General features: G+C 36.2%; 1 protein-coding gene across 1 annotated transcript in view; it reads left to right on the top strand.

Annotated features, from left to right (window-relative positions):
- Nucleotides 1-15,605, top strand: part of LOC307145217 (uncharacterized protein) — a 76,557-nt gene that overhangs the window by 58,211 nt on the left and 2,741 nt on the right. The window contains exons 26-33 of the mRNA XM_079848125.1: nt 1,607-1,755; nt 5,695-5,741; nt 5,829-5,940; nt 6,017-6,112; nt 6,836-6,971; nt 7,266-7,408; nt 8,581-8,627; nt 8,716-8,821. Of these exons, the coding sequence (XP_079704251.1) occupies nt 1,607-1,755; nt 5,695-5,741; nt 5,829-5,940; nt 6,017-6,112; nt 6,836-6,971; nt 7,266-7,408; nt 8,581-8,627; nt 8,716-8,821 (836 nt within the window). The remainder of the gene's footprint in view (nt 1-1,606; nt 1,756-5,694; nt 5,742-5,828; nt 5,941-6,016; nt 6,113-6,835; nt 6,972-7,265; nt 7,409-8,580; nt 8,628-8,715; nt 8,822-15,605) is intronic.

Genomic DNA, 15,605 nt, shown 5'->3' on the forward strand with positions numbered 1-15,605 from the left:
ATCCTACTGAACCTGCCTGAACATCAGGTGGTGCGAGTCTGTCGGCTGGTGTGTCGTGAGTGGAAGGAGCTGGTGGACAGTGCTGCACACTGGAGAGAGCGCTGTCGGAGAGAGGGGATCCAGCCCTGTGATGCCTCCAGACCCCCAGAGGACTGGCGCCTGTTTTACTTTATGACTAAGAAACGACGGAACTTGCTCAAGAATCCCAGGGCAGAAGGTGAGCCTAGTCAAGATTGTACAATAAGTGTCACTATAATGATTTTTTTCTTAAGATAATGTCTTTTTTCTGATGTTTTAATTAGATGGACTTCAAGGATGGGAGAATGAACAGAATGGAGATGGCTGCTGGGTGACAGAAGTAAATAGAAAACTATTTCCGGACAACACTGTCACAAAATGTTTTTCAACATCTCATAGGTATGTTTGATATTTTAGATTTTTCAAGAACGTTTTGAGCTCATTTAATTTAAGTCAATGTTACAATATGAAAATAAATAAATCATGAAGCCAATCCACACATAAATCAATCATAAACTTTGTCCTCAGGTCATGTTTGAAGCAACAGCTGATTGATTTGATGAAAGAAGGTTATAGTGGTGCTTTCATGGATCAACAGCAACCTCATATCAAAATATCAGACTGGTGAGTGTCACTCAAAATCCCATTTCATGCTACAGTATCTTAGGAGGTGAATTTCATATTTTATGTGATTAATTCTTGTGAATGGCCTGTCCATCTGGGTCACATTCACTTTTTTGGAATTGTGGAATTGTGCCTGGCAGTATGAGAACCCACATGGTAATTTTTTTAATGTTATTGGCAGATCATTTTGTATTTTTATTGCAATAATCTGCATACATTTTATGTAATCAGTACAGAAATTGAATTGAAGTGTCACTAACGAGATAGTTCACCTAAAAATTAATATTCTGTCATCATTTACTCACCCTATATTGACTTTCTTTCTACAAAAGAAGATATTTTGATTATATAAAAAAAAAATATATATATATTTATTTTATTTTATTTTTTTTTCTTCTTAAGATAATGTCTTTTTTCTGATGTTTTAATTAGATGGACTTCAAGGATGTTCTTTTTTTTTTTTTCTTTTTTTTTTTTGTCCATACAATGAAAGTTAATTGAGGGAGGCTAATGTTGTTTGGACTTATCAACTTTCAAAACATCTTTGTTTATATTCCGCAGAAGAAAGAACACATGTTTGGAATGACATGAAGGGGAGTAAATCATCCAGAATTCAGAATTTACATTTTTAGGTGAACTATTATTTTAAGAACACAGTACCAATGTTAAATCAGGTTCTAATATGAAAACACAATTTTAAAACAGAATCACATTTCTGTCATGTCTTATCTGCAGGTATACCCCACTCTCTGATTATGGAAGTGAATATCGGATCTGTGTAGAGTTGCTTGATGAGAAGAAGAAACCCATCAGTACCTTTCAGCCTTATAAAGTTTTCTTTCAACAGGGGGACACTTATCCATGGTGTCAAGTGAGTTAATTAATACTAACAATGCAGTTATTCCCCTGTAATCAAACTAATAGTCAGTGCTTATGTCCCTGTGTTTATTCTGTTTTATTTCAGATGACCCACGTCTTTAAGGATTATGGACCTGGAGTTCGGTTTATCAGTTTCACTCACGGTGGGAAGGATACAGATAGACAGGTCTGGGCAGGCTGCTATGGAATACGGGTCACTAACAGTAGCGTGGAGATCTGTCCTGCTGCCGAGAGGTAGTGTTTTCCAGAATATTTTTTTTACATTCCTAAATTTAACAGGTACAAAAGTGACCTTCAGGTGAGGAATTCTAGTAAATTCTAATATGTTATAAGGAGATATAACAAGTATGACATTACAAAGGTCTTTTGTAAATGTATTCTGTTCCAATAATCATGGTTATCTTTAAGTGTACATAATGTTAAACATATAAGTATAAACTACCTCTTCTTTCCCTCCATCTGTCCTCTTAGATGGTTTAGCAGAGATTAAAGAGTGGTTTACATCAAATCTTCTTTAACTTAACAGTAAAACGCAAATTCTTCTTGTTGGCTCAAAAAACAATCTGATGTTCATCTGTGAATATTGATAACTTTCCTGATTCTGTTTCTAAACAAGTTCATAGTTTGGGGGTCATACTTGACAGTAGTCTCTCATTTGAAGCACATATAAACAGTGTAATTCGCTCTGCATATTTCCACATACTTAATATAAACCAAGTTTGTCTGTCTCTCATAGTAAAGAGCACTGCGATTCTTGTTCATGCTTTAGTCGCTTCCTATATTGATACTTATCTGACCTTCTTCATATCTTACACTCCTTCATACTTATCTGACCTTCTTCATATCTTACACTCCTTCTCGTACTTTAAAGGGGTGGTTGATTATGATTTCACTTTTCTAACTTTAGTTAGTGTGTAATGTTGCTGTTTGAGCATAAACAACATCTGCAAAGTTACGACGCTCAAAGTTAAAAGCAAACGGGGATATTTACTTTTACAGAAATGGCTTTTTAAGACATCAAGAAACAACTGATAGGGACTACACAACATTCCTCCCAGGTTAAGTGACATCACAAACCCTAAAACTGACAAACTCCGCCCCCGGGAACACGCAACAAAGGGAGTGAGGAGCTCAAGCTGTCGCATCTGTGTTTTCACATACAGTACCAGTCAAAAGTTTGGAAACATTACTATTTTTAATGTTTTTGAAAGAAGTCTCTTATGCTCATCAAGCCTGCAGTTAAAAAAAAAAAAAAAAAAAAAAACCCAGTAATATTATGAAATATTATTACAATTTAAAATAATGGTTCTCTTTTTTAATATATTTTAAAATGTAATTTATTTTTGTGATGCAAAGCTGAATTTTCATCAGCAAGTACTCCAGTCTTTGGTGTCTTATGATCCTTCAGAAATCATTCTAATAGGATGATTTGATACACAGTTATTATCAATGATGGAAACAGTTGTGCTGTTTAATATATTTTTTTGGAATACTTTTTTCAGGATTCATTGATGAGTAAAACGTTAACAGCATTTATTCATAAAAACAGCATTTATTCAAAATAAAAAAATTTCTAACAATATAAATCGTTACCATCACCTTTTATCAATTTAACGCATCCTTGTTGAATTAAAGTACTAATTTCTTTTAAAAAAAAGAGTTATTGTTCCCAAACTTTTGAACGGTAGTGTATATTGTTACAAAAGATTTCTATTCTAAATAAATACAGTTCTTTTTAACTTTTTATTCATCAAATAATCCTGAAAAAAGTATCTCAGGTTATAAAAAAAATATTAAGCAGCACAACTGTTTCCAACATTGATCATAAATCATCATATTAGAATGATTTCTGAAGGATCATAAGACACCAAAGACTGGAGTACTTGCTGATGAAAATTCAGCTTTGCATCACAAAAATAAATTACATTTTAAAGTATATTAAAAAAGAGAACCATTATTTTAAATTGTAATAATATTTCATAATATTACTGTTTTTTTTTTGTTTTGGTTTTTTTTAACTGCAGGCTTGATGAGCATAAGAGACTTCTTTCAAAAACATTAAAAATAGTAATGTTTCCAAACTTTTGACTGGTACTGTATATTGCAATACAGTACGTAACACAAATGCACTTTAGGCATCTTACATCAGTTCCCACACGAGCGATTTATTGATTATCATGACAGAAAATGCTAATCAAAGACTTGAAGATAGTTAACTCCACATCAGCAACATAATTCATCAACGAACCATTCAGAAACGTAATGTTGCATTCTACATGTTGTCACTTCTTCTTGAGTCTCTCCATCATTGTCCGACTCCGGTTTGAACATGGGCAGAACAGTTTCTGACATTTTAGTGCGTGTCTGTCTGCAAGCTGCAAAGAATACAAGCTCTTGAAGCTCCACCCTCTGTTCCGGGAGCATTTTTTGTGTTTTTGCTCACCTTCAAAAAGGGATAATTTTAACATGCTATAAAAAATGATCTGTGGGGTATTTTGAGTTAAAATTACATACACATACACACCCTGGGGACATCAGAGACTTATTTTACATCTTATAAAAAGGGGCGTTATACCACCCCTTTAAAATCATCTTCTGCACTCACTTTTATTCTCCCTCAAACTCACACTACTTCTATGGGGTCCCGAGCCTTTAGTCATGCAGCTCCTTATTTATGGAACTTGCTGCCACAGGATTGAAAGTCTTCATGTTTTTAAATCTCACCATAAGACACATCTTATTCGGCAGGCTTTTATGTTTGTATCCAGTCTGTCCAGACTATAATAATGATTTATTTTTTTTATGTTGATTGTTTTATTGTGTTTGTAAGGTGTCCTTGAGTGTCATGTAAGGTGCCTATAAATAAAATGTATAATAATAATAGATATAAAGATATATGTAGGCATATTATTAAACAAAACTTTAAAAACGCAACAACAAAAAAACATGTAAATACATCTACAATAATTCTACAGCAAATTATACTTTACAAACAAATCAAATTTAACCACTATTTAAAGTCCTCATGTAGTCAATAATTGTATCTCTTAAAACTCATCTTTGATCACCAAACTGACAGTTTTTTTGCTATGAATAAAAATTTATTCATGCCTTAAAGTAGTTTAAATGTAACTCTACACACTTTCTTCATTTAGTATACGAGGAGCCATTGATATGCACATTAGCCCCGCCTCCACTCACTCACACCAGCTCAGAGATTTACTCGCTTTACTGTAGTAAATGCTGCACGATGGTATCGAGCTTTACAACGTCAGACAGATAACGGTGTTTAATATGATTAGTCATTTGCTTGACTATGTTATCAAACAGTTAATAATGTGTTGCTAATGTTGCACAAACCATGTTTCCGTTCGTTCACCTTCTCAGAGTCAGTCAGCTGCCTTCTAACAATCATCAAGAAACGCTTTGAACAACTCAGAACGTCAGTGGAGAAAGGCATATAGTTCATCATAACATCATATACTGTACATAATTCACCCGCTATATTTCTAAATGTACATGATTTTTCATATCAACAGAAAAATGTTCTTTCTGAATAAATGTTCTTTTCATGTTTTTTTTTAACCTCGTTATGATCTTACAGTTAAACTCTGGATTCTATCAAAGAACTATGGAAACTTCTCTTTAGGGCAACAAAGGGGAATTTAAGAGCTTTATAGTTTGGATCCCATGAATTAAGGATTAAGTTATGACTTTTTCTTCTGTGTAGTTATGATCAGTTCAAATAAAATCATTTAAGTCAAATATTAATTCAATAATTAACAGCCTGCAATATAATGCAATATGAATATTTAACACATTTGCAGTATATTAACAATATCTATTATTATTTGTTTCTGTCCTTTATTTATTCATTGATTAAGGTATATATTCCAATTTAAAGGCCGTAACCCCAGCAAAACATTAATGGGGAAACGTGTGGCCGGATGGGCTGGATTTTTATATTTGAATAATGGGATATCTAAACCAAGAAGAAGTACATATAACAGGTCTGCTGTCAAGACTCTCCACCACAAGACAGTTTTACAGAAGCAGATGAGGGGGCATGTACACATTTTTGGGGTTGTTCTCTCAAATAAAAAATATGAGATTTCTCTCATATTTACTGTATCTTCAGAATATGAGACGTAACTTCTTTGTTTCCACCTGTAGGTTGAGATGCACAAAACCTAACTTGCTCAAGAATCCCAGCGCACAAGGTGGCTCATATAATTAAGATTGTACACATTTCACATTGTAAAAATGTTTTGCTTCAGGTAACGTCTCTTTTCTGATGTTCTTATCAGATGGACTTCGCGGATGGAAGATTGTGCGTAGTGGAGGTGACCGCTGGGTGACGGAAGAAAATAATAAACCACTTCTGGACACAGTCACCAAATGTTTTATAACATCTTATGGGTATGTTTGAATGTTCTGAAAAATTTCAATCATCAAGCCAATCCACACATGAATCACTCATAAACTTTGTCCTCAGGTTATGTTTGAAGCAACAGCTGATTGATTTGACGAAAGAAGGTTATAGTGGTGCTTTCATGGATCAACAGCAACCTCATATCAAAATATCAGACTGGTGAGTGTTCACTCAAACTCCCATTTTATGTTACAGTATCTTAGGAGGTGAATTTCATATTTTATGTGAAAATGTTTTTGTAAATGACCTGTCCCTCTGGGTCACATATGCCTTATGCTGGAACTGTGCCTGGCAGTATGAGAACCCAAAGTGATATGACATTCATAATAAATAAATAAAAATTGTTATCAGCAGATTATTTTGTATTTTGTACTCTCCAATCCTGCTCCTCCATCTCTTTTTAACATTGTTTCCTGTGAAGTCTCAATCGTTCTACAAAATAAAGGCAAAAGTGCCAATAATACTGTAAATCTTATTTCTTTATGTAAAAATTAATTAAAATGTCATTAAAGGGATAGTTAACCTAAAAATATTAATTGTCATCATTCACTTACCCTCATGTCGTTCCAAACCTGTGTGACTTTCTTTCTTCTGTGGAACAAAAAAGAAGATATTTTGAAAAATGTCTCAGTGTTGTTTGTCCATAGAATGAAAGTCAAAGGGGTCCATTGTCCAACTTTCAAAACATAATTTTTGTTCTTCCGAATAAAGAAATTGATACAGGTTTGGAATGACATGAAAGTGAGTAAATGACAGAATTTAAATTTTTAGGTGAATTATCCCTTTAAGAACACAGTACTAGCATTTGGCACAAATCAGGTTTTAATATGAAAGGCCACTTTGTTAATAGGAAGGCTTTTATTTGCTGTTTGTCTGGTGCAGGTATGCCCCTATCTCTTGTTGTGGATGTGAGTATCAGATCTGTGTAGCATTGCTTGATCAGTGGAAAAACCCAATCAGAACCTTTCAGCCTGAGAAAGTTATATTTTCGTTTGGGAATAGTGAGCCGTGGTGTCAAGTGAGTAGAATAATACCCAGGGGTGCACATAACTGGTGCTCACGTGTGGTAAAAATAAACGACGCGCAGCAGAAAACATGGAAGGAAGCGCTTTTGAGTACCAACATTTTGGCCCAAAATGTTGGTACTCAAAAGCGCTTCCTTCCATGTTTTCTGCTGCGCGTCGTTTATTTTTACCACACGTGAGCACCAGTTATGTGCACCCCTGATAATACCGACAGTCCCAATATTCCCTTGTAATCAAACTAATAGTCAAAGCTTAACTGTCCCTGTGTTTTTCCTGCTTTATTTAAGATGACACACGTCTTTAAGGATTATGGACCTGGAGTTCGGTTTATCCGTTTCACTCACGGTGGGATGGATACGCAGTTCTGGGCAGGCCATTATGGAATACGGCTCACTAACAGTAGCGTGGAGATCTATTCAGCTGATGAGGGGTAGTGTTTTCCAGCATGACTTTTTTTTTTTTTTACTGTAAAACATATTTATTAAGTTTATCAATTAATTATTTTTTATCAAAATGCACAATGCAGATACAAGTTATATGTAGGCATATCATGAAACAAAACATTAAAAATGAAAATAAAGTGCAAATGTTCACTATTTCCGCTCCGCCCACTTGAAACCAGCATCAAGCAGGCATTGGGCTTGTTAATGAGGATGGTAAAGACCACAGCCTCTAGCGTCAGCTGTTGGTATGCCTCTTAAGGCCAGGGGAGTGAGGTTTATTTACAGCAAATTATACTTTACAAACCAATTAAACCACTAATTCATTTTATTTTGCTCTGACCAGAGCTTATGAAAACCATTTAAAGGGATTTATAAAGAGTGTTTTAGGGTTGTGTTATAGTGTTTTAGACTGTTTAAGGATTTATAAAGAGGAATTTATAAAAACTTTATAAAGAGTGTAATTAATAGTAACAATAATAATAGTTAGTTTTTTTAAATAATAATAATAATAAAAGTATTCAGAAAATGCATTAACATTGATATTTATTCATACCGTATTTCATATCTTCAAATGACAGCAGGGTTAGCGCCTGAACCCACTCGTTGCGCCGACACTGAATGACAGTGATAAATATCATACACTTTATCAAATGTATAACCTAACTTCTCAAAATGGGTGATGAGTCTCTAGGCTGAGAATCTATCTTATGTCTAGTTGTGCCATAATACATTTCCCATAACATGTCCTGTCCTACTGCAGCCTTATTGCATTTATCAGAGTTGTGGGAGGGGCTTTGATGCCATCAACAATCACTCTGTGTTCTATATTGTCGATAAACAGTAAACACGTGATCCCTAAGAATTAGATCCTGATTCTGCGGTTTTGGAAGTCCAGAATCCTCTGATTAATGGGATATCTAAACCGTCAAGAAGTATATATAACGGATCAGCTCTGACAGCGTCAGCCAGTAGTAAAGACGCTCCTCTTCCAGATATATTTCAGTTTTCCAGAAGCAGATTAGAGTCCTGCTGCAGTAAATTAGAAGAGCGATGTTTGATATAAAACTAATGCGAATGTAGATACTATTATTTGTGTTTCAGTTGGTTTACTGTAATATCATCAAAATGCGAAACATAACTTCTGTGTTTCCACCTGCAGGTTAAGTGTCAGAAATTGTAACTTGCTCAAGAATCCCAGTGCACAAAGTGAGTCACATCATTAAGATTGTACAATAAGTGTCACTATAATTAATTTTTGCTTCAGGGAACGTCTCTTTTCTGATGTTTTAATTAGATGGACTTCAAGGATGGGAGATTGTACAGAATGGAGGTGACCAATGGGCGACAGGAGGAAATAGGACAGTATTTCCGGTCACCAGATGTTTTGTAACGTCATATGGGTATGTTTGATATTGTAGATCCTTCAAAAAAAGGTTTGAGCTCATTTAATTTCAGTATATGTAACAATTTGAAAAATACATTTATCATGAACCCAATCACACATGAATCACTCATAAACTTTGTCCTCAGGTCATGTTTGAAACAACAGCTGATTGATTTGACGAAAGAAGGTTATAGTGGTGCTTTCATGGATCAACAGCAACCTCATATCATAATATCAGACTGGTGAGTGTCACTCAAACTCCCATTTTATGTTACAGTATCTTAGGAGGTGAATTTCATATTTTATGTGATTCATTCTTGTAAATGACCTGTCCATCTGGGTCACATATGCCTTATGCTGGAATTGTGCCTGGTAGTATTAGAACCCAAGCTGTATGACAATCATATTAAAAAAAAAAATGATCTAATCAACCAATCGCATGGCAGTTGCTTCAATGCATTTAGGGGTGTGGTCCTGGTCAAGACAATCTCCTTAACTCCAAACTGAATGTCAGAATGGGAAAGAAAGGTGATTTAAGCAATTTTGAGCGTGGCATGGTTGTTGGTGCCAGACGGGCCGGTCTGAGTATTTCACAATCTGCTCAGTTACTGGGATTTTCACGCACAACCATTTCTAGGGTTTACAAAGAATGGTGTGAAAAGGGAAAAACATCCAGTATGCGGCAGTCCTGTGGGCGAAAATGCCTTGTTGATGCTAGAGGTCAGAGGAGAATGGGCCGACTGATTCAAGCTGATAGAAGAGCAACTTTGACTGAAATAACCACTCGTTACAACCGAGGTATGCAGCAAAGCATTTGTGAAGCCACAACACGCACAACCTTGAGGCGGATGGGCTACAACAGCAGAAGACCCCACCGGGTACCACTCATCTCCACTACAAATAGGAAAAAGAGGCTACAATTTGCACGAGCTCACCAAAATTGGACAGTTGAAGACTGGAAAAATGTTGCCTGGTCTGATGAGTCTCGATTTCTGTTGAGACATTCAGATGGTAGAGTCAGAATTTGGCGTAAACAGAATGAGAACATGGATCCATCATGCCTTGTTACCACTGTGCAGGCTGGTGGTGGTGGTGTAATGGTGTGGGGGATGTTTTCTTGGCACACTTTAGGCCCCTTAGTGCCAATTGGGCATCGTTTAAATGCCATGGCCTACCTGAGCATTGTTTCTGACCATGTCCATCCCTTTATGACCACCATGTACCCATCCTCTGATGGCTACTTCCAGCAGGGTAATGTCACAAAGCTTGAATCATTTCAAATTGGTTTCTTGAACATGACAATGAGTTCACTGTACTAAAATGGCCCCCACAGTCACCAGATCTCAACCCAATAGAGCATCTTTGGGATGTGGTGGAACGGGAGCTTCGTGCCCTGGATGTGCATCCCACAAATCTCCATCAACTGCAAGATGCTATCCTATCAATATGGGCCAACCTTTCTAAAGAATGCTTTCAGCACCTTGTTGAATCAATGCCACGTAGAATTAAGGCAGTTCTGAAGGCGAAAGGGGGTCAAACACAGTATTAGTATGGTGTTCCTAATAATCCTTTAGGTGAGTGTGTATATATATATTATATATTTTTTTTTTTTTTTTTTTTTTAGAATTTGCATAAGCTCTGACATAAATGGTACGGTTAAGTTTCAGGTAACCCGAGATCAAGTCCTGGCTCGTGATACTTTCCTGTTCCCCCCTCTCTCTCCAACATTGTTTTCTGTCATGTCTCTACTGTCCTACACAACAGAGTAAAAAAAAAAAAAACACACTCATAGGACATAAATTGAATTTGAATATCATTACAGGGATAGTTTACCTCTTGTCATTCCGAACCTATGTGACTTTCTTTGTTCTGTGGAGCACAAAAGGAGATTTTGAAAAATGTCTCAGTGTTTTTATGCAGTCCAGTGTTGGAATCAGTTTGGAATCATCGACTTTTAAAACGCCTCCTTTTGTGTTCCACAGAAGAAATAAAGTCATAGAGGTTTGAAACGACAGGACGGTGAGTAAATGATGACAGAATTTAAATTTTTCAATGCCCCGTTAAGAACACATCACCAATGTTAAATCAGGTTCTAAAATGAAAACACAATTTTAGAACAGGTCCACATATCTGTCATGTCTTATCATGTCTTATCTGCAGGTATGCCCCACACTCTGATTGTGAAAGTGAATATCAGATCTGTGTAGAGTTGCTTGATGAGAAGAAGAAACCCATCAGTACCTTTGAGCCTGAGAAAGTTTTCTTTCAAAAGGGGAAAAATTATCCATGGTGTCAAGTGAGTAGAATAATACTGACAGTGTAGATATTCCCCTGTAATCAAACTAATAATAAAAGCGTAACTGTCCCTGTGTTTATTCTGCTTTATTTCAGATAACACACGTCTTTATGGATTATGGACTTGGAGTTCGGTTTATCCGTTTCACACATGGAGGGAAGGATACACAATTTTGGAAAGGCCAGCATGGAATACGGGTCACTAACAGTAGCGTGGAGATCTATCCAGTGTGATGCTACAGAGTGTTTTCCATATTATTTTTAACCTTCCTAAATTTAACAGGTGCAAAAGTGACCTTCAAATTAGGAAATGCAATGATACATTATGCCGTAAGGAGATATATAAAATATATATAAAATACAACGTAATGTTTATATCTTAGAATATGTCAGTGCCATTGCTTTGTCTCAAGATGCACACCAGAAATGTTTTTTCTAAGACACGTTTATAAAAGCTACTTAAATGCCCTAATCCTGGCATAGTCTAAGCCCTCTTTGTTAAACCGGGCCTATATGTTACACTGTTAAAATGAAGGACCTTAGTCGACGACTATAACTACAGCCATAGACATGCACTGCTTATGAAATAATCAATTACTTAAGTGCCATGCAGTTAACGTCAATAAACGTCTTAAAGTTACTGTGTGTAAGTGATGTTATGTTCAAAGCTTTGAACTTATAAATGTACATTGAAGCTTGATTATGAAATAACAGTTGAAGGTTTGGGGCTTGAAGGAGACAAATCTCCTTCAAGGTTTGCTCTACATGCCTGATGTTATATTCTAGTAGTCTAGTTCTCTCTATGGTGATATTTACTTGTTTAATTTATTATTATACTTTCCTGACTGCATACTCAAACATTTGTACTTGTGTGTACTTTAATCATAACACCTTGTCACAGTTAGGTCCAGATGATAATGAAGGAAAGTTCATAAAGGTTTCAATAAACAAAAGGGTTCTTTAATGAAAACAAACTCAAGTAATCCACATTGATGAAGGCAAAGTAACAGAGTGTTGGCTGTTCTACGATCACACATCATACACCAACCAATACCCGACACTGAACAGAACAGTCAAAAGGAGGAACTTAAATACACAGTGATGATGAACTAAATTATGAACAGGTGTGTAGATGTCACGAGTATCCATGGTAACTGATGAGTAGTGGGAAACAAAGACAAAGGAACAAAAAGTCCATGATAATGAAACAGAACATATACGTGACATAAGGCCCCCTCCCGGAAGGCACGACCTTGTGTCAAAACAGAAGAGATGAGGGAGGGATGACAGAGGCTTTGGAGGTGGGTGAGGAGAAGGCGAAAGACTAGCAAAAGCAGACAGATCAACGAAGAAGACCAAGGAGGAGAAGATTGGGGATAACAGCCATGGTGGGGATGACGGGAGGAGCTGATGGACCAGAGTGACAACGCTGGCACTCGAGACCAAGGCAGAGCTGTGGTGATGGGTGTCCGAGGAGGAACCCGAGTGCCCGAAGACTGAGGCGGAGCCATTGCGCCCGTGGATCAAGGTGGAGCCGGAGGGAGTGCAGATACAGAATCCCCAATGTTAGTCTGACCAGGGGTGTGAACCAGCAACCATCGTACCTGTGGGAGTTTTGGTGGAGCTTGAGACTGAGGACTGGCTAATAGACTGGGACACTGAGATACTGCCTCCCAACCTGAGCTATCTGTACTCTCCTCATTGTCAGTGATTCATTCCAGTATAATGCCTGATTCATCATCAGCCCAGTCTCCCTCTCCCACCGTCACTGCAGAGCCATTTGTTATTCAGATATTCTTTTTCAAAAGAAAAAGTATCAGCTGTTTGAAAGGTGACCAACATTTGGTTTTTGACCATTGAAAATGTGTACAATTTAAAGGGTTCACCCAAAAATGAAAATTCTGTCATTAATTACTCACCCTCATGTCGTTCCATCCAAACCCTTTAGACCTTCGTTCATCTTCGGAACACAAATGAAGCTATTTTTGATGAAATCTGAGAGCTTTCTGTCCCTCCATTGACAGCAGCGTCATTGCAACTTTCAAGGGCCAGCAAGGTAGTAAAGACATCGTTAAAATATTCCATGTACTACAGTGGTTCAACCTTAATATTATGAAGAGACGAGAATACCTTTTGTGTGCAAACCCCCCCCCCCCCCCCCCCCCAAAATAATAACATTATTCAACAATCTCTTCTCTTCCACGTCATTCTCCCACGCTGTTGACGTAGTGTAAACAGTGCAGCGCTTCTGGGTTCTACGTCAGACCGTAGGCTCACTATTGTCATGTCAAGTATTGTATTGTCACTATTGTAATTGTCAAGTCATGTCATTGTGTCAAAGCAATGATAAATGATCAACAGTTTTGCCCACATAGACTGATGTTGTGCTCACTGACTGTGTAAAGAGTTTTGAAAAAGTATCTAAGTATTTAGGAATGTGTCTATAGCAATTGTACAAAATAACTCAATTCATGTGTAAAGGCAAGTGAAACTTAAGTTCATTAAAATATAAATGACAATAATCATGGTTTCAATCAGGTTAGTATCTGAAGTGACAAACAACTCATCAGTCTTTTATAGGCTACTCCTGATGTTAGGTTATTCATAATCCTCTCCAGTGAAGTCTCCGCTTTCTCGTGTCCTGGTATATCAAAATGTTGAAAAGTCAAAGTGCTTAAGGTCTCGGCTAGGAACTTTACTACACCAAAGCCAATTGCAATCTTTTGAAGTTCCTGATCATAGATGCCATAGTGAAATACAATATTTACAATAGTATAAAATATTTTAAAAAAATGTATGGGGAAATGACGCAATCAACAAACTTTCCTGGTATTTTTATTATAATTTATTTTATGTATTTTATTTATTTTAATCAACATAATATGCATTTATAATGGCATTCAGTAAGTGCAAATAAATAAATAGTAAATCAAACACACCAATAAATTGGGTTAAAGGGTACACAACCATGGATCTTTTAATTCATCTTCCAATAAGCCTAAGATTCTTATCAAAGAATTTATCCAAAATCAACATGAAAAGAATCAGCCTTTTTGTTTTAAAACAACATACCACTTACTAGCATAAATGCTAAGATCACATAGCACTAATGAAATCGTGTTTAAAAGACTTTTAAACAACCTACTGAGTGATCAGTGATACACTCTGTTTTCCTTTTGATACTGTGGTAACAATTTTGACGTTTTACAAAATAACTATTTCTACATTTTAGATTAAAATATTTTCTCAGAGAAAGCACACAGAACACACATCTAATCAGAATTAATAATTGTAGAATTAGGAAAATTGACTATTTAGGGATTTTATAAACACAATAAACGAAATAATACCTAAAAAGTCAAATCCAATTTTTTTTTTTTTTTTTTTTTTTTTTTTAGACAATGATGTAAAAAATACACTGACTAATTGGGACAACAAGAAATCATGATTTTTCAGCTATATAAGATGCTTTTTACTGAAAATAGTATATTGGTATGGCCAGTAACATCATGTAATCCATGACAATGAGTAACAAATTATTAAAATACTAAAAATAAAATAATTTAAAAAAATATTTGGACATAGAATCACTCATCTAGCAAATTCACACAAATCAAGTTTACAACAATCCACTTACTGGTTTTTTGTTTGTTTGTTTGTTTTTTTCTGTTTATCTCCTACTGGATTTGTGCAAATCAGGTAAAGAGGTTGAAAAACGTCTATTCCCGTTAGAAAACGCCCCCAAATAGGGAATGCCCTTTTATTGTTCCGCAGAGACCTCCTACTCTGAGAACCCGTATGCATTCGTCAGAGTTGTGGGCGGGGCTATGACGCGTACGTAATAGAAGTTTCGATTTTGAATCTCGTAAAACATGTGATTAAAAGGATTATACTGATTATAAGGATTATACTGATTCAGCGGCGTTTGAAGTCTAGAATGCTGATACATGTGACTAATGAGATATCTAAACTGGAAAAACGCATATATAACGGATCAGTTGACAGCGTCAAACCGGTAGTGAGTCGTCACGCCCCACTGCCAGATAAATTTCAGTTTTCCAGAAGCAGATTAGAGTCCTTCTGCAATAAACATTCGTTATCGCTGGTTAGACGGTCTGACATATAACGAATGAGAAGGTGGCTACTATTATTTGCGTTTTCTTTTTTCTTCTGTAACATTGTCAGTTTTTTTAATACGTAACTTCCGTGTTTTTACAAGTAGGTCCAGACGCGCAAAAGTGACTGATATCAAATGCCTTTAAAAAAAAACAAGAATGGGTCATTCACAGAGCGGGAACATTCATGTTACTTCGAGGGACTCTGAACCCAGATCAGACTCAGTAAGTGTTTGAGTTCTTGGTTTCAGTTGTAGCCAGTTGCTATAGAGAAGTAGCATCATATTATAACTTGGTCATGCAATGTTGAAATTGACTGACTTGCCTTATGATAAGTCGTTTATTGTGGACCAGCAATAAACCAGATGGTCATACCATCTTAAAATGGTC

This window comes from Squalius cephalus, assembly GCF_949319135.1.
Source record: "Squalius cephalus genome assembly, chromosome: 18".
NCBI lineage: Eukaryota > Metazoa > Chordata > Actinopteri > Cypriniformes > Leuciscidae > Squalius > Squalius cephalus.